At 50.9% G+C, this 26,123-nt stretch overlaps 2 protein-coding genes across 12 annotated transcripts in view; one reads left to right on the forward strand and one right to left on the reverse strand.

Moving 5' to 3' along the window:
- The window catches only part of LOC127039351 (zinc finger protein OZF-like), a 1,232,974-nt gene that overhangs the window by 1,125,866 nt on the left and 80,985 nt on the right, over positions 1-26,123 (forward strand). The window lies entirely within an intron of this gene.
- LOC127039360 (zinc finger protein 773-like) overlaps positions 16,817-26,123 on the reverse strand; it is a 29,419-nt gene continuing 20,112 nt past the window's right edge. The window contains exons 6-7 of the mRNA XM_050932928.1: positions 20,180-20,293; positions 16,817-19,825 (exon numbers count right to left, since the gene is read on the reverse strand). Of these exons, the coding sequence (XP_050788885.1) occupies positions 18,957-19,825; positions 20,180-20,293 (983 nt within the window). The 3' untranslated portion in view covers positions 16,817-18,956. The remainder of the gene's footprint in view (positions 19,826-20,179; positions 20,294-26,123) is intronic.

The following is a 26,123-nucleotide window of genomic DNA, read 5'->3' on the forward strand; positions in this document are numbered from 1 at the left end:
GAGCTGGGGGTGGGGGCCCAAGGGTTTGGGCCCCTAGAGCTACAGTTGAGGGTCTAATGGGTTGGGCCTCTGGAGCTGGGATTTGGGGCCCCAGGGGTTGGGCCCCTGGAGCTGCGGTTGTAGGTCCCAGGGGTTGGTCCCCTGGAGCTGGGGTTGGGGGCCCCCAGGGGTTGGGCCCCTGGAGCTGGGGTTCGGGGACCCAGGGGTTCAGCCCGTGGAGCTACGGTTGGGTGCCCAGGGGGTTAGGTCCCTGGAACTGCGAATGGGGGCCCCCAGGGGTTGGGCCCCTGGATCTACGATTTGGGCCCCCAGGAGTTGGGCCCCTGGATCTGGGGTTGTGGCCCCCAGGGTTTGGGCCCATCGAGCTGGGGTTGGGGGCCCCATGGGTTGGGCCCCTGGAGCTGGGGTTGGGAGCTCCAGGGATTGGGGCCATGGAGCTATGGTTGGGGCCCCCAGGGGTTGGGCCCCTGGAGCTGTGGTTGAGGCCCCAGGGGATGGGCCCCTGGAGCTGGGGTTGGAGGCCCTCTGGGGTTGGGTCCCTGGAGCTACGGTAGAGGGAGCCAAGGGTGGGGCCCCTGGAACTGGGGTTGGGGACCCCACGGGTTCGGCCCCTGGAGCTGGGGTTGAGGGCCCCCAGGGGTTGGGCCCCTGGAGCTGGGGTTGGAGGCCCTCTGGGGTTGGGTCCCTGGAGCTACGGTAGAGGGAGCCAAGGGTGGGGCCCCTGGAACTGGGGTTGGGGACCCCACGGGTTCGGCCCCTGGAGCTGGGGTTGAGGGCCCCCAGGGGTTGGGCCCCTGGAGCTGGGGTTGGAGCCCCAGGGGTTGGACCCCTGGAGCTACGGTTGTGGACCCCAGGGGTTGGGCCCCTGGAGCTGGGGTTGGAGCCCCAGGGGTTGGACCCCTGGAGCTGGGGTTGGGGGCCCCCAGGGGTTGAACGCTTCAGCTGGGGTTGGAGGCCCCAGGGGTTGGGCCCCTGGAGCTGGGGTTCGGGGCCATAGGGGTTGGGCACCTGGAGCTGGGGTTGAGGGCGCCACGCGTTGGGCCCCTGGAGCTGGGGTTGGGGGCCCCCAGGGGTTGGGACCCTGGAGCTGGGGTTGAGGGTGCCACGCGTTGGGCACCTGGAGCTGGGGTTGGGGGCCCCCAGGGGTTGGACCCATGGAGCTGGGGTTGAGAACCCCAGGGGTTTGGCCTCTGGAACTGGGTTTGAGGCCCCCAGGGGTTGGATCCCTGGAACTGGGGTTGAGGACCCCTGGGGTTGGGCACCTGGACCTGGTGTTGAAGGCCCCAGGGGAAGGGCCCCTGGAGCTGGGGTTGGGGCTCCCAGGGTTTTGGCCCCTGCAACTACGGTTTTGGGCCCCCAGGGGTTGGGGCCCTGGAGCTGTGGTTAGGGGCCCCACGGGTTCGGCCCCTGGAGCTACGGTTGAGGGACCCAGGGGTTGGGCCCCTGGGGCTGTGGTTGGGGGCCCCACGGGTTCGGCCCCTGGAGCTGGGGTTGGGGGCCCCACGGGTTCGGCCCATGGAGCTGAGGATGGGGGCCCCATGGGTTCGGTCACTGGAGCTGCGGTTGTAGGCCTCAGGGGTTGGGCCCCTGAAGCTACAGTTTGGGCCCCCAGTGGTTGGGCCCCTGGAGCTGGGATTGGGGCCCCAGGGTTTGAGCCCCTGGAGCTGGGGTTGGGGGCCCCAGGGATTGGGGCCATGGAGCTAAGGTTGGGGGCCCCCAGGGTTTGGGCCCCTGGAGCTGGGGTTGGGGGCCGCAGGGATTGGGACCATGGAGCTAAGGTTGGGGGCCCCCAGGAGTTGGGCCCCTGGAGCTGGGGTTGGGGGCCCCCAGGGTTTGGGCCCCAGGAGCTGGGGTTGGGGGCCCCCAGGGTTTGGGCCCCTGGAGCTACGGTTGAGGGTCCCAGGGGTTGGGCCCCTGGAGCTGGGGTTGGGGGCCCCCAGGGTTTGGGGCCCCAGGAGCTGGGGTTGGGGGCCCCCAGGGTTTGGGCCCCTGGAGCTGGGGCTGGGGTCCCCAGGCGTTGGGGCCCTGGAGCTACGGTTGGGGCCCCCAGGGGTTCGGCCCCTGGAGCTGCGGTTGAGGGCCTGAGGAGTTGGGCCCCTGAGGCTACGGTTTGGGCCCCGAGGGTTTGGGTCCCTGGAGCTGGGGTTGGGACCCCCAGGCGCTGGGCCACTGGAGCTGGCGTTGAGGGTCCCAGGGGTTTGACCCCTGGAGCTACGGTGTGGGCCCCAGGGGTTGGGCCAGTGGAGCTACGGTTGAGGGCCCCAGGTGTTCGGCCCCTGGAGCTGGAGTTGGGGGCCCACAGAGGTTGGGCCCCTGGAGCTAGGGTTGGAGGACCCAGAGGTTTGGCCCCTGGAGCTACGGTTGCGGTCCGAGGGTTTGGGCCCCTGGAGCTGGGGTTGGGGTCCCAGGGGTTGGGCCACTGGAACTACGGTTAGGGGCCCCAGGTGTTCGGCCCCTGGAGCTGGAGTTGGGGGCCCCCAGGAGTTGGACCCCTTGATCTGGGGTTGGAGGCCCTAGGAGTTAGACCCCTTGAGTTACCATTGGGGGCCCCAGGGGTTGGGACCCTGAAGCTGGGGTTGGGGGCAGCCAGGGGTTGGGCCCCTGGAGCTGGGGTTGGGAAACCCAGGGATTGGGGCCATGGAGGTATGGTTGGGGACCCCCAGGGGTTGGGCCCCTGGAGCTGGAGTTGGGGACCCCCAGGGGTTGGAACCCTGGAGCTATGGTTTAGGGTCCCAGTTGTTCGGCCAATTGGAGCTGGAGTTGGGGGCCCCCATGGTTTGGGCCCCTGGAGCTGGGGTTGGAGGCCCCAGGAGTTGGGCCTATTGAGCTGGGATTGGGAGCCCGCAGGGGTTGTGCCCCTGGAGCTACGGTTGGGGACCGCAGTTGTTAGGAACCTGGCGCTGGGGTTGGGGCCCCAGGGGTTTGGCCCCTGGAGCTGGGGTTGGGGGCCCCCAGGGGTTGAGCTCCTGGAGATGGGTTTGGGACCCCTGGGGTTGGGTCCCTGGAGCTGGGGTTGGGGGCCCCCAGGGTTTGGGCCCCTGGAACTACGGTTGAGGGTCCCAGGGGTTGGGCCCCTGGAGCTGGGGTTGGGGGCCCCCAGGGTTTGGGGCCCCAGGAGCTGGGGTTGGGGGCCCCCAGGGTTTGGGCCCCTGGAGCTGGGGCTGGGGTCCCCAGGCGTTGGGGCCCTGGAGCTACGGTTGGGGCCCCCAGGGGTTCGGCCCCTGGAGCTGCGGTTGAGGGCCTGAGGAGTTGGGCCCCTGAGGCTACGGTTTGGGCCCTGAGGGTTTGGGTCCCTGGAGCTGGGGTTGGGACCCCCAGGCGCTGGGCCACTGGAGCTGGGGTTGAGGGTCCCAGGGGTTTGACCCCTGGAGCTACGGTGTGGGCCCCAGGGGTTGGGCCAGTGGAGCTACGGTTGAGGGCCCCAGGTGTTCGGCCCCTGGAGCTGGAGTTGGGGGCCCACAGAGGTTGGGCCCCTGGAGCTAGGGTTGGAGGACCCAGAGGTTTGGCCCCTGGAGCTACGGTTGCGGTCCGAGGGTTTGGGCCCCTGGAGCTGGGGTTGGGGTCCCAGGGGTTGGGCCACTGGAACTACGGTTAGGGGCCCCAGGTGTTCGGCCCCTGGAGCTGGAGTTGGGGGCCCCCAGGAGTTGGACCCCTTGATCTGGGGTTGGAGGCCCTAGGAGTTAGACCCCTTGAGTTACCATTGGGGGCCCCAGGGGTTGGGACCCTGAAGCTGGGGTTGGGGGCAGCCAAGGGTTGGGCCCCTGGAGCTGGGGTTGGGAAACCCAGGGATTGGGGCCATGGAGGTACGGTTGGGGACCCCCAGGGATTGGGCCCCTGGAGCTGGAGTTGGGGACCCCCAGGGGTTGGAACCCTGGAGCTACGGTTTAGGGTCCCAGTTGTTCGGCCAATTAGAGCTGGAGTTGGGGGCCCCCATGGTTTGGGCCCCTGGAGCTGGGGTTGGAGGCCCCAGGAGTTGGGCCTATTGAGCTGGGATTGGGAGCCCGCAGGGGTTGTGCCCCTGGAGCTACGGTTGGGGACCGCAGTTGTTAGGCCCCTGGAGCTGGGGTTGGGGCCCCAGGGGTTTGGCCCCTGGAGCTGGGGTTGGGGGCCCCCAGGGGTTGAGCTCCTGGAGATGGGTTTGGGACCCCCTGGGGTTGGGTCCCTGGAGCTGGGGTTGGGGGCCCCCAGGGTTTGGGCTCCTGGAGCTACGGTTGAGGGCCCCAGGGGTTGGGCCCCTGGAGGTAGGGTTGGGGGCCCCCAGGGGTTGGGACCCTGGAGCTACGGTTGAGGGCCCCAGGGGTTGGGCCCCTGGAGCTGGGGTTTGGGGCCCCAGGGGTTGGGCCCCTGGAGCTGCGGTTGTAGGCCTCAGGGGTTGGGCCCCTGGAGCTACGGTTGAGGGCCCCAGGAGTTTGGCCCCTGGAGCTGGGGTTCGGGGCCCCAAGGGTTGAGCCCCAGGAGCTACGGTTGGGGGCCCAGGGGTTGGGTCCCTGGAGCTGGGGTTGGGGGCCCCCATGAGTTGGGCCCCTTGAGCTGGGATTCAGGCCTCCAGGAGTTGGGCCCCTGGAGCTGTGGTTGGGGGTCCTCAGGGGTTGAGCCTCTGGAGCTACGGTTGAGGGTCCTAGGGGTTGGGCCCTTGGAGCCGCGGTTGGGCCCCCCATGGGTTGGGCCCCTGGAACTACGGTTGGGGGCCCCAGGGGTTGGGCCCGTGGACCTGTGGTTAAGAGCCCCCAGGGGTTGGGCCCCTGGAGCTGGGGTTGGGTGCCCCCAGGTGCTGGGCCCCGGGAGCTCGGGTTCGGGGCCCAGAGGGGTTGAGCTCCTGGAGCTGGGATTGGGGTCCCCCAGATGTTGGTTCCCTGCAGCTGGGGTTGCGGGCCCCCAGGGGTTGGGCCCGTGGACCTGCGGTTGGGTGCCCCCAGGGTTTGAGCTCCTGGAGCTGGGGTTGCTGGCCCCCATGGGATGGGCCCCTGGAGCTGGGGTTGGGGGCCCCCAGGGTTTGGACCCCTGGAGCTGGGGCTGGGGTCCCCAGGCGTTGGGCTCCTGGAGCAACGGTTGGGGCCCCCAGGGGTTGGGCCCCTGGAGCTGCGGTTGAGGGCCCCAGGAGTTGGGCCCCTGAGGCTACGGTTTGGGCCCCGAGGGTTTGGGTCCCTGGAGCTGGGGTTGGGGTCTCCGAGGGGTTGGTCCTCTGGAGCTGGGGTTGAGGGCCCTAGGGGTTCGACCCGTGGAGCTACGGTTGTGGCCCCCAGGGGTTGTGCCACTGGAGCTACGGTTGAGGGCCCCAGGTGTTCGGCCCCTGAAGCTGGAGTTGGGGGCCTCGAGGGGTTGGGCCCCTGGAGCTAGGGTTGGGGTTCCAGAGGTTTGGCCCTGGAGCTACGGTTGCGGCCCCAGGGGTTGGGCCCCTGGAGCTGGGGTTGGGATTCCCCAGGTGTTGGGCCCCTGGAGCTACAGTTGGGAGCCCCAGGGGTTGGTCCCCTGGAGCTGGGGTTGGGGCCCCCAGGCGCTGGGCCCCTGGAGCTGGGGTTGAGGGCCCCAGGGGTTTGACCTCTGGAGCTACGGTTGGGGCCCCCAGGGGTTTGGCCACTGGAGCTATGGTTGAGGGCCCCAGGTGTTCGGCCCCTGGAGCTGGAGTTGGGGGCCCCCAGGGGTTGGTCCCCTGGAGCTGGGGTTGGGGCCCCCAGGCGCTGGGCCCCTTGAGCTACAGTTCGGAGCCCCAGGGGTTGGGCCCCTGTAGCTGGGGTTGGGGATCCCCAGGGGTTGGGCCCCTGGAGCTACGGTTGAGGGCCCCAGGGGTTGGGCCCCTGGAGCCGGGGTTGGAGGCCCCCAGGTGTTGGGTCCCTGGATCTGGGGTTGGGGTCCCAGAAGTTGGGCCACTGGAGCTATGGTTAGGGGCCCCAGGTGTTCGGCCCCTGGAGCTGGAGTTGGGGGCCCCCAGGAGTTGGACCCCTGGAGCTGGGGTTGGAGGCCCTAGGAGTTGGACCCCTGGAGTTACGATTGGGGGCCCCAGGGGTTGGGACCCTGGAGCTGGGGTTGGGAGCCCCCAGGGGTTGGGCCCCTGGAGGTACGGTTTTGGACCCCACGGGGTGGGCCCCTGGATCTGGGGTTGGGGGCCTCAGGGGTTGGGCCCCTGGAGCTGGGGTTGGGGGCCCCCAGGGTTTGATCCCCTGGAGCTATGGTTGAGGACCCCAGGGGTTGGGCCCCTGGAGCTGGGATTGGGGGCCCCAGGGGTTGGGCCCCTGTAGCTGGGGTTGGGGCCCCCAGGGTTTGGGCCCCTGGAGCTTGGATTAGGGGCCCCTGGGGGTTGGGCCACTGGAGCTGGGGTTGCAGCCCCCGGGGGTTGGGCCCCTGGAGCTGGGGTTGAGGGCCCCAGGGGTTGGGCCCCTGGAGCTGAGGTTGATGGCGCGAGGCGTTGGGCCCCTGGGGCTGGGGTTGGGGGCCCACAGGGGTGAGGGCTCACTGAAAATGTACTGAGAGATATTTTAAGGTGAAGATAACACCATGGTAACCAGGTGACTGGCACATCCTGCATTAAAGAAAGGAAGGGACCTGGAGTTAATAGTCTGAAGTATTTGTTACCAACCCTGTCACTGTCTGACCCCCCTTCAGCTCGGAGCAGGTTTGTACGTTGCTGTGTGGAACGCACAGACTCCTGCAGAGCAGGGGCAGTTGTTTCCATGGCAGAGAGCCTGGCACTTAGGACACTTTCTACACTTGCTCTTTTGAAGCAATTCAATAAAATAACAGTCCAGCTACAATGTCTGGTCCAAAATTTTAGCCCCCCCTTGGTGCAAATCGCTATTTTAGGTTCTAAACAGGAGGCTTCCAGCGCTAGGACACCTGACCAGAGAGCTCAATGGGGGCATAACAGCTGCTGACTCTGAGGGTCCTGGGCTAAATCCGCTTGCAGGTGGAAGCGTGTTGATTTATTTGCTCGATAATGAGGAAGGATAAGATTTAATCACAGGTTTTTTTAGTAAATGTCATGGACAGATCGCGGGCAAAAAACAGAAAATCACTGCCCATGACCCATCCATGACCTATACCATAAATATCCCTCATTGAATCTTGGAGAGGGAAGCCCAGAGGGGTCCGTGGCACCAGCTGTGGGGGCAGGGAGTCCAGGGGGCCCGTGGCACCATGTACGGGGGCCCAACCCCTGAGGCCCCCAACCCCAGCTCCAGGGGCCCAACCTAACCAGGGGAGCCCCCGAGGCCAGCCCTGCTCTGGCCACCTCGGGACAGGTGCCAGGAGCCACCGAGCTGTGGCTGCTCCTGCCACCCTTGGAACCACTGCTCAAGCTGTCCCCAGGCCAGCTGCTTGGGCAGCCACGGAGTCAGCCACACTGGCCACTGCAGAAGTCACAGAATCTATGACTTTTGCAACCTCCGTGACAGACACGGATCCCCAATAAAGAGAGAAACCCCTCCTTGCTGTGACTGCAGTTCCTGGAAGGAAAGAGAAGAACAGAAAGTGAAGAGAGAAGGAAAGAGAGAGACTCCCTGTCAACTCGCTCCCTGCTGCCTCCCCCTTGTAGTCTATAATCCCATCCCACTGGGTTCGCTGTGCTGGTGCCATGGGGGTGACACTAGAGTTCTGGGGATTTAGGGGAGCCAAGGGGGCTCTTCACTTCTCAGCATTTCACACAAATTTGTCTTTGGGCTGAAGTTTCTCCTATGGGGGCCTCTCAGTCAGAGCTGTACTTCACCTCCTTTGAGGAGGAGGGAGGTGTAAATTGTGGAATAGGCAGAGGTCTCCCATAAAGGGTCATATTGTTCTGGTGACTCATTTTGGCCAAGGTCACACGTCCTCTGATACAGGATCATGTGTGGAACATGGAAACTCTGGCTTTTCCTAACTGCTGTAGAGTGTGAGTTCTGGGCAAGGGCAGGGGAGAGGGAGCAAGAGGAGAAAGGCAGAGACATTGGAGAAGAGTAATGGGGGAGAAGAGACAGAGAACACAGAGACAGTAAATGATTGAAGCAGAACAAGTGTCCCAGCTCCATCTTGGTGTTCACAGAGCTGGGTAGTTGTAGGTTTTCCAGTGTCAAGTCTGAACTTTGATTCTAGCAATGTGAGTTCAAATATCAAGGGGATCTCCACAGACCTGATCTCTCTCCCCCGGCTCCCGTTTTAGTATTAATTTTTATTTTGACATATTTGGCTTAACTGTGATCTTCTCTTTTCCCACCTGTATTGCAATTTGGGTGGATTTTGTTTTGCTTTTTTTTTTTTTTTTTTTTTTGGTTCCCTTTGTTCATATCATTATAATTGTAACAGCAAAGGAATCTGTCGGAGCAAAAACTGACTCAAAACTTTATTTCCCCATCATGCAGGAACATCAGATAAATTTCCGCACACAGCTGGGATCACAACATGGAAGGCCAGGGGATGGGAGATGCAGGTTTCCAAGTGCTTTGTCTTCTCAGCCCCTTGTGTGCCTCCATCCTGTGTGAACTGCTGGGCTTTGCCACATTTTTTGTCTGAGATTGGACGGAGGAATTAGTGGATTTAAATGTGGAGGAGGCCTGGAATTACTTTAAGTCACAGCTGCGGAGACTGTCGGAAGCCTGCATCCCGAGAAAGGGGAAAAGAACCATGGGCAGGAGTTGCAGGCCAAACTGGATGAGCAAGCAACTCAGAGAGGGGATTAGACAAAAGCAGAAAGCTTACAGGGAGTGGAAGGAAGGCAGGATCAGTAAAGAAAGCTACCTTGCTGAGGTCAGAACATGTAGGGATAAAGTGAGGAAGGCTAAAAGCCGCATTGAACTGGAACTTGCAAAGGGAATCAAAACCAATAGTAAAAGGTTCTACAGCCACATAAATAAGAAGAAAACAAAGAAAGAAGAAGTGGGGCCGCTATACACTGAGGATGGAATGGAGGTTAAGGATAACCTAGGCATGGCCCAACATCGAAACAAGTACTTTGCCTCGGTTTTTAATAAGACTAGTGAGGAACCTTGCGATGATGGAGGGATGATAAACGGGAATGTGGATATGGAAGTGGATATTACTGCAACTGAGGTAGAGGCCGTACTTGAACAGCTTGATGGGTCGAAGTCGGAGGGCCCGGACAATCTCCACCCGAGGATATTAAAGGAACTGGCGCGTGAAATTGCGAGCCCGTTAGCGAGAATTTTTAAGCGATCGATAATCTCGGGTGTTGTGCCGTATGACTGGAGGATTGCTAATGTAGTTCCTATTTTTAAGAAAGGGAAAAAGAGTGATCCGGGTAATTATAGGCCTGTTAGCTTGACGTCTGTAGTATGTAAGGTCTTGGAAAAAATTTTAAGGGAGAAAGTAGTTAAGGACATAGAGGTCAATGGTAATTGGGACGAACTGCAACACGGATTTACTAAAGGTAGATCGTGCCAAACCAATCTGATCTCCTTCTTTGAGAAGGTGACGGATTACTTAGATAAAGGAAATGCGGTAGATATAATTTACCTAGATTTCAGTAAGGCGTTCGACACGGTTCCGCACGGGGAGCTGTTAGTTAAATTGGAAAAGCTGGGAGTGAATATGAAAGTTGTAAGGTGGATAAGGAACTGGTTAAAGGGGAGACTCCAGAGGGTCGTATTGAAAGGTGAACTGTCGGACTGGAAGGAGGTCACCAGTGGAGTCCCTCAAGGATCGGTCTTGGGACCGATCTTATTTAACCTTTTTATTACTGACCTTGGCACAAAGAGCGGGAATGTGCTAATAAAGTTCGCGGATGACACGAAGCTGGGGGGTATTGCTAACACGGAGAAGGACAGGGATGCTATTCAAGAAGATCTGAACCACCTTGTAAACTGGAGTAATAGAAATAGGATGAAATACAATAGTGAAAAGTGCAAGGTCATGCATTTAGGAATTAATAATAAGAATTTTGGATATACGTTGGGGGAGCATCAGTTGGAAGCGACGGAGGAAGAGAAGGACCTTGGGGTACTGGTTGATAGCAGGATGACTATGAGTCGCCAATGTGATACGGCTGTTAAAAAAGCAAACGCGATTTTGGGATGCATCAGGCGGGGTATTTCCTGCAAGGATAAGGAGGTGTTAGTACCGTTGTATACGGCGTTGGTGAGACCCCATCTGGAATACTGTGTGCAGTTCTGGTGTCCCATGTTCAAGAAGGATGAATTCAAACTGGAACAGGTTCAGAGACGGGCTACGAGGATGATCCGAGGAATGGAAAAACTGCCTTATGAAAGGAGACTCAAAGAGCTTGGCTTGTTTAGCCTGGCCAAAAGAAGGCTGAGGGGGGATATGCTCGCCCTATATAAATATATCAAGGGGGTTAACGTTAGGGAGGGAGAGGAATTATTTAAGTTTAGTACTAATGTAGCCACGAGGACGAATGGCTATAAACTGGATATTAGGAAGTTTAGACTTGAAATTAGACGAAGGTTTCTGACCATTAGGGGAGTGAAGTTCTGGAATAGCCTTCCGAGGGAAGTAGTAGGGGCAAAAGACTTTCCTGGCTTTAAGACAAAGCTTGATAAGTATATGGAGGGGATGTTATGATAGGATCGTCAATTTGGGCAATTGATCTTGAATTACCACCAGACAGGTCTGCTCAATGGTCTGCGGGGAGATGTTGCATGCGATGGGTACTGAGTTGCTGCGGAGAACTCCTTCTTGGGTGCTGGCTGGTGACTCTTGCCCACATGCTCAGGGTTTAGCTGATCGCCATATTTGGGGTCGGGAAGGAATTTTCCTCCAGGGCGGATTGGCAGGTGCCCTGGAGGTTTTTCGCCTTCCCCTGCAGCGTGGGGCACGGGTTGCTTGCTGGTGGTGTCTCTGCAGCTTGAGGTCTTCAAACCATTTTTGAGGATTTCAATAACTCGGTCCTGGGATAGGGGTTGTATAAAATTGGATGGGTGGGGTTCTGTGGCCTGCCTTGTGCAGGAGGTCAGACTAGATGATCAGATTGGTCCCTTCTGACCTATGAGTCTATGAGTCTATGAGTCTATGTGATTGTAACACAATGTGACTGAAATTAAACCACTGCCAGACAAGGAACCAACAAAAGAGAAAAGCCATTATTGCGTTGGCTGCGAATTGAAGCCAGGTCAACTGCTTGTGAAGGCAGCTATGCTCACCACTGTACCACCAATACATTTGGCAGGAGTAGCTTTCCTGCAGGCTACGTGTGTTGGTAAAGGGGGTGACACATGACCATGGAGCTAGTGAGCAAGGTGGATGGGCTGGAAGCCTCCTGACAGCTGGGAGCAGAGTTAGGGGGCAAAGCTGAAAACAGATCTCATTGGGAGCTGGCCCTACACCCAACCCGCCCCTAGGAGAGGGGAAGTGAAACAACCTCAATCATAGAAAAATCTTCCCTGAGAAGGAAGGGAACAGCTTGTTTTAAAGACAAGGTTTGTGATTTTTCCCCACTACATACAGAGGGGCTGGATAGTGCTGATTCCAGACAAGACTCTGGAAGGAAAAGGAAAAAATTCAGGCTGCCAGTGCCCTGCAAGTGGGAGATGATTTTCTGTCAGTGATAGATGCCTCGTCCTAAAGGCCTTTCTCTGCCCCCTTCTAGTGACTGTTTGGTACAGGAATGCAGCCCTCACTCCTGGGTCTCTCCTGGGGAAATAATGTTTCTGTGCAAAACAGAAAAGCTTTTAACAGAAAGGAGAGAAAGGAAATGGCCATGCAATGGGACGGGAATATAAGGAACGTAAACACACAATGCTTTTCCCACATGACTTTGAACCTTGTTGTTTGCGATGTTGTTATATTCGTGTTGGTCCCTGGACGTGAGATATGGGGCAGGGAGGTGGGGGTTCACGTATCATCTTTCAAAGGACCAAGGAAGGGAGTGGTATTTACTCCTCCTCATAACACAGGAACTAGGAGGGGTCACCAAATGAAATGAATAGGCTGCAGGTTTGAAACGAAGTATTTCTTCATACAACGCACAGTTAACCTGGGGAACTCTTTGCCAGAGAATGTTGTGAAGGCCAAGACTAGAACAGAGCTAAAAAAGAACTAGAGAAGTGCATGGAGGACAGGGTCAACAATGGCGATTAGCCAGGATGGTGTCTCTAGCCATTGTTTGCCAGAAGCTGGGAATGGGCAACAGGAGAACCACAGAGCAATGACAAAGCTGGGGGTAGCTAGCTTGTCGTGGGTGAGTAGTTAAGAGGATGCATTAAAAATCCAGCAGTCACCCCCCTCCTCTCCACCCCCAAGCAGCTTTGAATCTTGATGACTCTGATGCTGAGTTTCCACTGCCTCAGCATCCTCAACCCCCACTGGAGGCCGGTGTAGGGTCCTTAGATCCCTGTTCATAGTTCAGACCCCAGCTGATGCACCATCCCTGCCCAGCAACTCACCATCTGCCCCAGGAGAACCAGCTGGGGCTGCATCCCCAGGCAGACAGCTTATACTGCTCCCTTCAGAGCAGCAGCCACAGCTGTTGGCAGCTAATCCCCACCTAAGGCTTTGGGGAAGGAGCTGGGGATCACTTCCTTTTTCTTCCATACAGTGAGTCTCACTGTGTTTGAACACATTTCTCTCTAAAACTGAATTCAATTTAGAGCCATACCCCCATTTCTGCTTTGTAAGAGCCTCATTCCTGTACAGAAAACATAAGAACAGCTGTACTGGGTCAGAGCAATGGTTCATCTAGCCCCGTGTCCTGTCTTCCAACAATGGTCAATGCCAGATGCTTTAGAGAGAATCAACAGAACACGTAATCATGAGGTGATCCATCCTGTTGCCCATTCCCAGTGTCTTTACAGCTGTGAACACAAAGAAACATTTGGGGGCCACTTGCAGCTACTCAGAATCATAGATTAGGGTTGGAAGAAACCTCAGGAGGTATCTAGTCCAACTGCAGGTCCTTTTCTGCAGAACTGCCGCTTAGCCAGTCTGTCCTCAGGCTGTAGCAGTGCAGGGGATTCCTCCTTCCTAAGTGCAGGACTCTGCACTTCTCCTTGTTCAACCTCCTCAGATTTCTTTTGGTCCAATCCTCCAATTTGACTAGGTCACTCTGGACCCAATCCCTACTCTCCAGTGCTTCGATTCTTTACATGCTTTCACAGAGCGAAGAGCACATGTTCCCTGATTTCATAGGGCAGAGTTTTAGGGCTATTTTGAGTCAGGGAGCTATGCTATAGGGAGCTTTCCCTGTGTGGATCTGACAGGCTGATCAACATAGATGCACACTGTGACCATTCTAAGGGTGCCAAGGGCTGTGAGTCTCCTTGTTGCCACCTGCCACTACTAAGAAGGACTTTTGGCAGTTGGATGTTAGCGACCAAGCTCACCAGCCTGTCCGGCAGTCAAGCACCCTCCTCTGAGCCACAGCAGCTTGACAATAGAGGCACCTTAACCCCTGAGTTCCTTCAATGTGTTCCCCTCCAGGGTCCAGCTCCGATCACCAGATACTCAGGGTATGTCTATACCACCTGCCGAATCGGTGGGCAGCGATCGATCCAGCGGGGGTCGATATATCGCGTCTAGTGTAGATGCAATACATCGAGTGCTCTCCTGCCGACTGCTGTACTCCAGCTCGGTGAGAGGTGCAGGCAGAGTCTACGGGGAGCTGCAGTAGTCCACTCACCACGACAAAGACACCACGGTAAATCAATCTAAGTACATTGACTTCAGCTACGTAATTCATGTAGCTGAAGTTGTGTAACTTAGATCGATTCACCCCCCGCCCCCAGGGTAGACCAGGGCTCAGAAAAATCCCAGCTCCTCTCTGCCCAAAGCAATGGTACATCCCAGGTTACCAGTTTTACTGGTATCACACACACAACACTTGAGCACAGTTATCAAACAAACGGAAATTTATTTAACAAGGGATAGAGATTTAAACAGAAACAAATGTGAGTGATAGAAACCAACCGTTACCAACAAAACAAAATCATAAAATGCAACCGACTTTTTAATAGCTCCCTTCCCTAGCTAAGTAGACTGAAGTGTGAGGTGACAGTCTATTGCAGTGATTGCTAGTCCCTAGGAGCCACGCCCCTGCCTTTCTTGAAGCACCACTGCTCATTAGTGATCTCCTTGGTGAATGGACCCAGAGTGTTTCTCTCCACCCTGTCATAAACTGAATCAGTCTTTTGCATATATTCACAGAATGGACCATTTCCTCATTGTCATATTGTCCTTTTCACTTCCACAGGGTTTCCATATCTATAATTTGTCGTTGATAGTTTTCCATTGGCTTTTCTGGGCTGGAGCACAGGTTGACAATACAGCAATACAGTGCATAACTGGCTAGCAAGGGACGGGTGACAATTCCCTCCCATTTGAATGGGCTGTCCCCAACAAGACCTGTGATTGGGGTGACTCACTTTCATGACAATACCATATGGGCCTAATTTTCCATATACTTACAAAACTCCTTCAACAGAACTCATATACACATCTTGCAGTGACCAGGAGTAACAATAATTTACAAGCTTTCACTAGAGATCCCACTGCTAAGCTTCCTGGATAAATATCATAAAAATTAGTGCATTAGGTGTGATGAGTTTGTCAGGTCTGAGGCAGGAGTTTCTTGTGAATTATTTGACCTCTTTGCCAACTGCCACCAAAGAGCTTTTATCACACATGCACTGAGCTATACAGTCACACCCTGATAGAACAGACAGGTCAGCACAAAAAACAGAGAGAGGAACAATACGATACTAAAATGACAATGGTTGGAACTCTCTATTTCTCTCAGTCTTTGGACTGATGGGTACTAAGAGCTTTTCCCTCAGTTGAACCAGGTGATCGGCTACCTGGCTCAGCCCTCCATACTAGCAGCTTTCTCACATATAGGGAGATGGGTCAAAATTGGAATTGATGTCATGACTTGATTCTCAAAGGGGATCAATCTGTCTAAAGCTCTGTCTAGCCTTCAAACACTGGAAATATTCTTCTGACAACCTAACACTGTCTACGCTGGGGCTTAGGTCACATTAACTACTTCTCTCAGGGGAGTGGATTTTTCATACCCCTGAGAGATGTGGCGATGTCAACATAGCTTGTCAGTGTAGACCAGCGTTTGGATGGCTTTTTGATATGAAAGGCAATGGATTTCAGCCTTTTCCTTGGTATTGATGGCTGACAGCTGCAGCTTTCCTACCTGCTGGACACATCCTATGACAGATGTCAGACCTCTCCTTTGCAAATTAGAGAAGTGGGGAAGCCAGTGACCCTTACAGTGTAAGTGGGTAAAAACTTAAGACAACTTGTCTCCACGAGTAGTTTTCCTTTTAATAGAAATTGACTTCGAAGCTAAGCAAAATATGTTCTATTTGAAATACAAAAAAATAAAATCTATATAGGCCCAATATTCTCTTATACACTGTCATAAACAGATAGTAGGAGTTAATAGAACAGAAGTACTTTATATCTCTTTTGCCTGTAAAGGGTTAACAAGTTCAGTGAGCCTGGCTGTCACCTGACCAGAGGACCAATCAGGGGACAGGATATTTTCAAATCTTGAGGGAGGGAAGTTTCTGTGTGTGCTGTTAGTTTTTGGTTGTTGTTCACTCTGGGGGCTCAGAGGGACCAGATGTGCAACTAGATTTCTCTCCAATCTCCCTGATACAGGTTCATATAGATTCCAAATAGTAAGTACTAGGTAGATGGCGAGTTAGGTTTACGTTTGTTTTCTTTATTTGCAAATGTGCATTTGGCTGGAAGTTCAAATTTGTATTTTGCTGAAAGGATTTTAATTTGTACTTGAATACTTAGGCTGGGAGGATATTCCAAGTGTCTATAGCTGAAAGACCCTGTACCTATTCCATTTTAAATTTACAAAGATAATTTTTTTTTCGCTCTTTAATTAAAAGTTTCTTGTTTAAGAACCTGATTGGTTTTTTTTATTCTGGTGTGAGACCCCAGGGGACGGGGTCTGGATTCACCAGGGAATTGGTGGGGAGAAAGGAGGGAAGGGGGAGAGAGAGGCTAATTTCTCTCTGTGTTAGGATTACTCTCTCTCTCAGGAAGAGTCTGGGAGGGGGAGAGAGAAGGAGGGGGGAAGGTGCATTTTCCTCTCTGTTTAAGATTCAAGGAGTTTGAATCACAGTGATCTTCCAGGGTAACCCAGGGAGGGGAAGCCTGGGAGAGGCCACGGTGGGGGAAAAAGTTTACTTTCCTTGTGTTAAGATTCAGAGGGTCTGGGTCTTGGGGGTCCCCGGGCCAGGTTTTGGGGGGACCAGAGTGTACCAGGCACTGGAATTCCTGGTTGGTGGCAGCGCTACAGGTTCTAAGCTAGTAATCAAGCTTAGAGGAATTCATGCTGGTACCCCATCTTTTGAACGCTAAGGTTCAGAGTGGGGATTTATACCATGATATACACTCTAACACCTATTCTCCCACCCGAACCTTTGGAGTGAGGTTTTCTACCAGAACTCCCTGCACTATAGGGGGTAAATTAAATCCAAGTAACTTTTGAAGATTAGCCATAATTTCCTGTACAACTAAAAAAAGAAAAAAACAAGACAACTTCCAGTTTTCCAAAATAACAGATTATCAAACAATTCGTCTCTTACTCTTGAACCAATAACCATCTATAATTTCATTTTCATTGGTAACATTAACATATTAAAAAATCACAAATTCGTGTCATATATGTTAGTTTTCTTTTAATCCCCATTGCCAACACCTGAACCTTGGCTCAAGTTGTGGTTTGTCCCAACACTTCTGAGAGTTCATATATCTCTGGTTCTTCTGCCATGCGTGTTGGTGGAAGGCGTCTCCTATGTGGGAATGTTTGCATCCTGAGGAAAAATACCTCTCTTGTCACACTTTAAATCTTTCAAAGTAGTAGGAGGTAGGGGAGAAGTGATGTAAATGCATAAAACACAAGAGAAAACTCTCTAGTCTTCACTACAGACATTTATTGGTATAATTATTGCTCAGGGATGTGAAAAATCGAGACAGCTGAGCAACGTAGTTACACAGCTCTAATCCCTGTGTAGATAGCGCTATGTCAGCAGGAGAGCTTCTCCTGCCAACATAGCCATCTGAGACAATATTGATTTAAACAATTGAACTATGCTGTGCTCATATGCACTTCCCTCAGTTACTGGGGGGTCTGCTGTTGTTCCCCATTTCCAAGTGGAGATTTTAAATCACTGCTGTGTCTTTGTTAGTATGTGCAGTAAATTGGAGAGTTCTCTCCTGTTGACAGAACTGCACTTGAAATTTCTCCATGTCATCATGGAAGGATGGGGAAAAGCAAAGCTGAAGTGAGAAATGATGACTTTAGCAAATGCTCATTTGTCTTCAATTCTCCAATAAATCTGAGCTGAACTAATATCTAACTGTGTGACCACAGAGCCATCAAGAAAGATAGAAACCCAGATCACAGAGAGATAGAATACATGACAATGAAGTGTAAATTGAAATTCCAGAGCAGGCTACATCTAATTATTTAGAATCAGGACAAGAGATTCTCCCATCACATTCTCCTCTAATCCATTCAAACATATTTCAATGAGCACTGTCTCAATAGTCAGTTATGTTATTTACAACATGTTTAGTATCCTAGCATTCCCATAATGGGGAAAAAGCAGCCACCTTGCAGAATTGGCTTTACCAATAGATGGAACCTGCGATTTAAACTCCAAATGATCACACTGTATTTAGGATCCATTTGAATTCCCCTTCCAGCCCTTTGATACTTTCATCTCCAGTCATAGCGACTCTGGCATAGGATTAAATAAGTCAAAGCATCATCTCCAAGCACGGACAACTGAGAACACTTCATCACATGACACTTTGAGAAGTGGAGGGGTAGAATGTGATGACGATAAACTCTGCCTGGCTCAGACAAAAGGTAACAGTTCTGCCGTGATGGGGAAGGAGGGAATCTCTGAGTCACCCCATCTCCTTCCAGGTATCAGAGGGGTAGCTGTCTTAGTCCAGCTCTGTACAACGTGACAAAGAGTCCTGTGGCACCTTGCAGACTAACAGATATATTGGCACATAAGCTTTTGTGGGTGAATCCCCACTTCATCAGATGCATGTAGTGGAAATTTCCAGAGGCAGGTATAAATATGCAAGCACGAATCAGGCTAGAGATAACAAAGTTATTTCAATCAGGGAGGATGAGGCTCTCTTACAGCAGTGGAGGTGTGAACACCAAGGGAGGAGAAACTGCCTTTGTAATTGGCTAGCCATTCACAGTCTTTGTTTAATCCTGAGCTGATGGTGTCAAATTTGAAAATAAACTGAAGCTCAGCAGTTTCTCTTTGAAGTGTGGGTCTGAAGTTTTTTTGTTGCAGGATGGCTATTTTTAAATCTGTGATTGTGTGTCCAGGGAGACTGAAGTGTTCTCCTATAGGTTTTTGTATATTGCTTATGCTCCAAAACGTTTTTTAGTCTATAAGGTGCCACAGGACTCTGCCGCTTTTTACATTTCCTTCCAGTATCACAGAGGCTGAAATGACACTTTTTTTCCTGCCCTTGCTCCTCTTCATTTAAATATAATTTGGAAAGTTCCCATGATAACTGCTCTTCAGCACAACCCCAAAGCAACGTGAGAATAACTGGCAATGATACAATCTGCATCACTAGTGACTCTAACAATAACTCTGCAATAGGAGGAATGGTATAAATGTGATGCTCCCTTGTTTCTTGTGAGAAGGACACACTCAAATTACTCATGGGAGAATGGAGTTGATAAAAAGGACAAATGGGTCCACCTCAAAGAGTCAAACTGCAAAATGCAAAACTGGGCCACTCATCTGGACAAACTGAGGGATATCGGTGCTTCAAGCAGTTCAAACAGCTTTTAAAAGTTGCTCTGTGGGAATCAGGAAAAGTATTAAAGTATTGATAGCCCTAGAGGTTTTTATAGCGTTTGCAGATTCTCTGATGGCTCACATGGGCTCAGTGGCAAAATAAGGTTTTCCCACATTCACTGCTTCCATTGGGTCGCATACCTGTGTGGATTCTCTGATGGCTAACAAGCTGTGGGCAGTGAATGAAGTTTTTCCCCACACTCACGGCATTCACAGGGTCTCTCCCGTCTGGTGGATTCTCTGATGTTTAGAAAGGACTGAGCTGTGATTGAAGGTTTTCCCACACTCACTGCATTCAAAAGGCCTCTCCCCTGTGTGGATTCTCTGATGTTGAGAAAGGCCTGATCTGTGAGTGAAGGTTTTCCCACACTCACTGCATTCAAAAGGCCTCTCGCCTGTGTGGATTCTCTGATGTTTAGAAAGGGTTGATCTTTCAGTGAAGCGTTTCCCACACACACGGCATTCATAGGGCCTCTCCCCTGTGTGGATTCTCTGATGTTTAGAAAGGACTGAGCTCTGACTGAAGGTTTTGCCACACTCACGGCATTCAAAAGGCCTCTCCCCTGTGTGGATTCTCTGATGTTGAGAAAGGCCTGATCTGTGAGTGAAGGTTTTCCCACACTCACGGCATTCACAGAGCCTCTCCCCTGTGTGGATTCTCTGATGTTCAGAAAGGCCTGATCTCTGAGTGAAGGTTTTCCCACACTCACGGCATTCATAGGGCCTCTCCCCTGTGTGGACTCTCTGATGTTGAGAAAGGGCCGAGCTGCTAGAGAAGCTTTTCCCACACTCACAGCATGTATTTTTCCTCTTTCCCATGAGGATTTCCTGCTGTGCTGTGATTTCCTTGCGGCTCTTCTGAGTTCCCCAACAGAAAATAAATTTACCCATTCTCTCTCCTGGCTGGTTTCCCTGCTCTCTTTCTGGTCTGTGCTGACTCTCCCAGGAGTTTCCCTGCTCATGACTCCTGGACACATTCCTTTTCGATCTTTGCGAAAATGCTCTGTGTTTATCCACTTGCTCAACATTTTCCTGCTGAAAATTCTGCTCCTCTTTCTCACCTACCATTGCATCACCTGCTGTGATAGAGACAGAAACCTCAAACAGGGATGGAAAGGGGAACGCCAAACCAATACAAGAGAGAGGTCAAATAAAAACAAGAACTGAACTCGTCCAAACTCTTTCCCTAAATAGGAGAGAGGAGAGGATCAATTGGGCCTTCATATCCCATCCAAATTTGCAGGGGGAAGGAAGGAAGCCATGGCCTGGTGTCTGCTAGGATCTACAGGAAGCAATGAGCTATGTTTACCCTAAGGATACGACCCCTCCTAGGGACAATAATGAATTGAGAGACCTCCCAAGGGCTCTGCAGGGCATCCCAGATGTTTCTTTCAGGCACTTACAGATTCTGAGTTCGTTTATTGTTTCCTCACCTGTGCGGGGAGCTCTCAGGATCTGTCTTTCCTCTGAACCATGGAGGTCTGGGACCCATGGCTCTTCTCCTTGTTCCAGCTGGGAGATTATATGAGGTTTGGAAACTGGAAACCCTGCTCAGATGAAAGAAAACAAAGGAGTTCAGTTGATTTCATATGACTGTGTCATAAAAACACACTATTAATTTAACTTCAGTGCTTAGTGTGACCCAGTGTGCCTGGGGCAGTCCTCACTTAAAAGGCCAAAATCAGGGCAGGCTGAAAAAGGGAGAGCAGATGCTCCCAAAATTGGTGGTTAACAAGGAAGTTAAACTCACTGACCAGTCACCAAATTTGCTTCTGATCCCCCATGATGGTTATTGAGAAACTGAAAGAAGAAATCACACAGCCCCCTTTATTGCATTCTAGTTCTCTGACTCCCAATCAGCACGTAGGTCCAGGACAGTGAGAGGTTATTTAAAAACTCTGCTCACATATACAGTGTTCTTCTGACCCCAGAGTCAGCCACATTACTAGGTCAGTATGGGTTTGGATCTCACCCAAAATACTACAATGCCAGCCAATCCTTAGCACCTAAACTAAAGGTTTATAAGCAAGAAAGCATCTAAACTAAAGGTTTATTATAAAAGAAAGAAAGAAAAAGGGAGTTGTTAAATGGGAAAGCAATCAGATATATCTATTTCTGAATGTATCTGGTTCTTAGCAGTATTGGTGAGTTTCTGGCTTGAAAGGCTTCCTGGTACATATCCACATTATTCAGTTCTTTGTTCAAGCCTTCTGTTTGTAGAGAAGTTGCTCCAGAGGTAGGAAGAGGGATTGAAGACAAAATGGAGATGATGCAGCTGCCCTTTACATTCCTTTTTCCAAGTGGCTTCTACTTCCTGTGTCCCAAACACAAGCTTCACAGCACATGGCATGGAAAAGCCTTGGAGGTCTCAGTACACAGGCAAACCCCGGCATGTCTTGCTGACTCAATAGGTGTATCCCCTTAATCCTTTCAATGGATTGTATGGCTGATGACCCTGTATGGGCCATCGAACAGGCTGGGCAGCGCTGATGCCAATATGTCTGGGGGTGTCACTCAGAAACACTACACAAGTCTGGAATACAGATATACCCTACAGATCTGTAACTCACAATACAAAGCTAGAAACAAGATCATCATACTTGGAAAATCATAATATTTTCATTGACACCTTACATGGCATATCTAGCACGATTTATTGCAATTTCATCATATTGGTATTTATAATAAAATAATAATATAAAGTGTCTCTCAATTTCACAGTGTTACTTAATAAATCAGTCAATTCCCAGGACTGGTTCCCCGGGTGTTTGAAGATGCCGAACACTTTGCTTGTGAGGGACTGAAATACCCGCACATATGTTGGGAACACACAGACACTGTGCAAGTCTGTTCCCCTATGTTCACTCTTCTAGAAAATTATGATCAATTTTGTTCATAGTATGTGTCAGGGCTGAATCCCCACTCTGTCACTCTGAGTGCAGAAAGGGGAGGCCCGCCAGGATTCTACAAATTAATTTGTCCCACTCTAGGCTTGTATTAAAACCCCAAAGTTACAGCTTTTCTCTGACCTTGGCTTGGTAAATGCTGCCACCACCCAAATGCAAAAAACCCCGAAACCCTTAGACCCAGGAAGGAGCACTTGAGAACTCTTCCCTCTAGGGCACCCTCAAGCCCTTTCACCTCCCCTCCGGGAAAGAGCTGAGAAAGAAAACAAAGGAAATTAGCTGTGGCTACCAGATAATCAAATAACATGCACAAACCTCTTCGGACACCAAAAATCCAATCCTGTTCTTAAAAGAGGTAAATTTTATTAAAATTGAAAAGGAAAACAATACATCTGGAACATAGGCTTTTGCTAGATCTTCAAAGAATATTTTTGTAAGCATCCAAAATAGCTTTCTTTGGGGTTCAGCTTGACGCTTACAAGCAAACAAAAGCATCTGGGATAGCACAGAGGAGATTCAAAAGCCAAAATAAAAAATAAACCTGATTGTGTCTGTCTAAACATTCCCCAGCCAAATCATTTCTTCTAGGTATGGAAGATGAATTTTCATACCTGCTTCAAGCCTTACACAGCATTGCTACTCCGCGTCGTCTTCTCCGGAAAACAACAGACAAGGGGAAAGTTACTTTCCCATTTAACAAAGTTCTAGCCTTTCCAATGGCTCTTTTGGTCAGGTGCCCAATACTTTTTTTTTTAAACCCTGTTGGCTTGTTAACCCTTTAGAGGTAAAGCAAGCAGAGAACAGACACGAACAGGGATTTTACAGCCAACTGGCTGGCTGGGTGTTTATAAAAGGGAGATCCCGCCCCTCCCCTTCATTTATCACTGTGAGGTATCATTTGAAAAGACATAATCTACTGAATCCTGTTAAACTGTGTAGCAACACTGTATGTAAAGTTATGAGATTTTACGGTATGAAATAACTGAAAAAGTTGCAACCCTGTTGGTGTCACTAGGCATAACCCTAGGTAACTTGGGTGGGTGGAAGGCCACGAGTGTCGATGAAGCCTCCCTGTTCTAGGCCTCAGTGAACCAAAGCTCCTCCATGTTGAACTTTACTTAATTTAGAAAGCTAGCAGCTGTGAAATTAAATGTGTAACAGTAAGTTATCAGTTGCAGCACAGCTCAAACCAGTCTAAAGCAGTAGTGATAAGGCCTACAAGATAACTTGTAGAAGGGAATATTACTAACCAGCTTCTGCAGCCAAGATTGCATAATGTACTGCTACAGGGAAAGGAGGGGGAGGAAGGAAAAAAAAAACTTATAAAAAGGGAAAAGCCGCTTGTGTAGGTGTACTGGATCTGAGGTGTGCCAAGTCTCCCAGCACCGCTTTAAAATTTCAAATAAACTTTGGTTGCTTCTGCACCCTGGTGTGTTCATTGGCGCTACGCACTCCGGCCCACAAACCGCTGTTGCTTGGCCTCGGGCACTATCTGTGCTGGCAACAACCCTAACCCTAAGTTCCTCAGAGACAGCAAGGCAAGCAGTTGGTCAAATAGCCATTCTACACCAGGGGGACGGTGTGAAGAAGACATTTACATTTCATCACAGGGATCACTTGAAGCTCGTATCTATGACAGCCTGTCACCATGACTCAGCTGAGAATTGAAGTGATTTCTAGTACAAAGGACTGAATTATAAAAAGAGGTGAGGAAAATGCATGAGACTCTCTCTCTCTCCCCTTTCCCTCTGCTCATGACAACTCTTGAAGAACTGAATGTGGGCGGCAGGGGCAGGTTAGGGGGAGTCCTGGCTGAAAGGAAAACCAGCCTGTCTCAGCAGATGGTGAGAGAAACATTTGATTTAAACCCGTTTTAGCCTGTTAACTGAAACATTAGTTTGTGTATTATCTTGCATTTCTTTTGTAAACAATTCTGACTTTTATGCCTCATTACTTGTAGTCACTGAAAATCTTTTTTTTCAGTAGTCAATAATTTTGTTTCCTTTTTTTATCTAACCAGTGTGTTTGGATTAAAGTGTGTTGGAAACTCCATTTGGAATAAAAAGGCTGGTGCATGGCATTTTCCACTGATGAAATAACAGATTTCATATGAGCTCCCATTGTTCAGGAGTGTGCTGGACAGGGCAAGATGCACATTTCTGGGGGAAGTCTGGGAGCAGAGAATTTTCTGTGGGTTCTCCTGTGAGGTACTATAATTCGCGAGTTGCTGACTAGCAGCACTTAAAACTGTGTAGCTGGGAGTGAGTTACATGCTGGAGACTGTGTGAACTGCCCAGGAGTGGCTGCTCTCACAGTAGAGCAGTGTAAAAGGCACCTCAGCTTGGGGAACTGAGAGGACACAGCTGTTCAACAGTCCAGATTGTACTATGGTTAATGTCACAGACACTCAATTTCAAAGAGTCTCCTAAAACACACAGAAAGTAAATCCACGTCCCAGAAATCAAAGTCTCTAGAGAGAGGGCAAGTCTCCCTGCCACTGCTTCTTGCTGACAGACGGGTCCAGAAACAAAGAGAGAGTCCCGGGGAAGGGGGAAACATAAGCGTGGGGTTCAGTGGAGAAAGGGAACAGGAGGGGCAGGGATATTACTGAATGCAGGATCTCAGCAGTACTAAATGACAGGATAACACATAGTGCAGCCCATTGGAAAACATAATCCCAAATATACATATAAAATGATGGGGTCTAAATTAGTTATTTCCATTGATTTATATAAGGGCAATAAGATATTCTCTGTATTACTATCTATCTCTTTTTAAATAATTCCTAACATCCTGTTTGCTTTTTTGACTTTCGCTGCACACTGCTGGATGCCTTCAGACAACTATCCACAATGACAAAAAGATCTTTTTCCTGATTAGCCTAATTTTGTCCCCATCATATTGTATGTATAGTTGGGGTTATTTTTTCCAATGTGCATTACTTTACATTTATACACATTTGCCATTTTGTTGCCCAGTCACTTAGTTTTGTGAGATCTTTTTGAAGGTCTTCACAGTTTACTTTGGTCTTAACTATCTTGAGCAGTTTAGTATTGTGACGTTATTGATATAAACTGGAACCATATAGAACATGGTTGCAACCAAGGTCCTGTAGTGGCATCAAATCTTATGTAAAGGGGGTCACATAAGCTGTCCAAGACCAGATTATGGGTTGCTGGTTATAATTATGGTGTCTATATGTATGTATCATTTTGTAGTTGAAGTTATGAGTATTGGCTCTATACTGTCTGTATTTCAAACTTATGCTGTGCTTTTGGGAGACATCCCAGACAAGTTGGTGTTTGCTCTGCCTAGCATGCTTGATGGCCCATTAAGGACCATCAGCTATTCAACTGACCCATTGAGAGAAGGCAAATATGCCTTGTAACTCAGCAAAGTATGCAGGGACTTGCCTATGTGACTCCAGACTCCATTTTGCTGTAACTTTCCACAGTAAGAATAAAAGTGTTCTTATACCTGGAAAAGCCTATAAAAGGCTGATGCCTCATCTCCATCTTGTCTTCAATCCTGCTTCTTACCTTTGGATGACCTTTGCTACAAACTGAAGCTCTGAACAAAGGACTGACTGACCCATCCCAGAGGGGGATGTACTCCAGAGACTTGATTTGAACCTGCAGGTTACTCCAACACTGCTACAAGCCTGAACTAAGAACTTTGCCATTACTGCATGTAATTGATTCCATTTAACCAATTCTAGCTCTCCTCTCTATCTTTTTCCTTTTATGAATAAACCTTTAGATTTTAGATTCTAAAGGATTGGCAACAGCGTGATTTGTGGGTAAGATCTGATGTGTATATTGACCTGGGTCTGGAGCTTGATTCCTTGGGATCGAGAGAAACTTTTTCTTTTATTGGGGTGTTGGTTTTCATTACCATTCATCCCCAGGATGAGTGGCACTGGTGGTGATACTGGAAGACTGGAGTGTCTAAGGGAATTGCTTGTGTGACTTGTGGTTAACCAGTGGGGTGAAACCAACATCCTCTTTGTCTGGCTGGTTTGGTTTGCCTTAGAGGAGGAAAAACCCCAGCCTTCGGCTGTAACTGCCCTGTTTTAAGCGATTTGTCCTGAACTGGCACTCTTAGTTGGGTCCTGCAAGAACCGCATCATCACAAGTATCATCTGCAAACTTTGCCACCTCACTGTTTACTCCTTTCTCCAGCTCATTTATGAATAAGTTGAATAGGATCGGTCCTAGGACTGACCCTTGGGGAACACCACTAGTTACTCCTCTCCATTCTGAAAATTTACCATTTATTCCTACCCTTTGTTCCCTGTCTTTTAACCAGTTCTCAATCCATGAAAAGATCTTCCCTTTTATTCCATGATAACATAATTTATGTAAGAGCATTTGGTAAGGGACCGTGTCAAAGGCCTTCTGGAAATCTAAGTACACTATGTCCACTGGATCCCCTCATTTGTTGACCCCTTCAAAGAACTCTAATAGATTAA

The sequence above is a fragment of the Gopherus flavomarginatus genome, chromosome 23, assembly GCF_025201925.1.
Source record: "Gopherus flavomarginatus isolate rGopFla2 chromosome 23, rGopFla2.mat.asm, whole genome shotgun sequence".
NCBI classification, from domain to species: domain Eukaryota; kingdom Metazoa; phylum Chordata; order Testudines; family Testudinidae; genus Gopherus; species Gopherus flavomarginatus.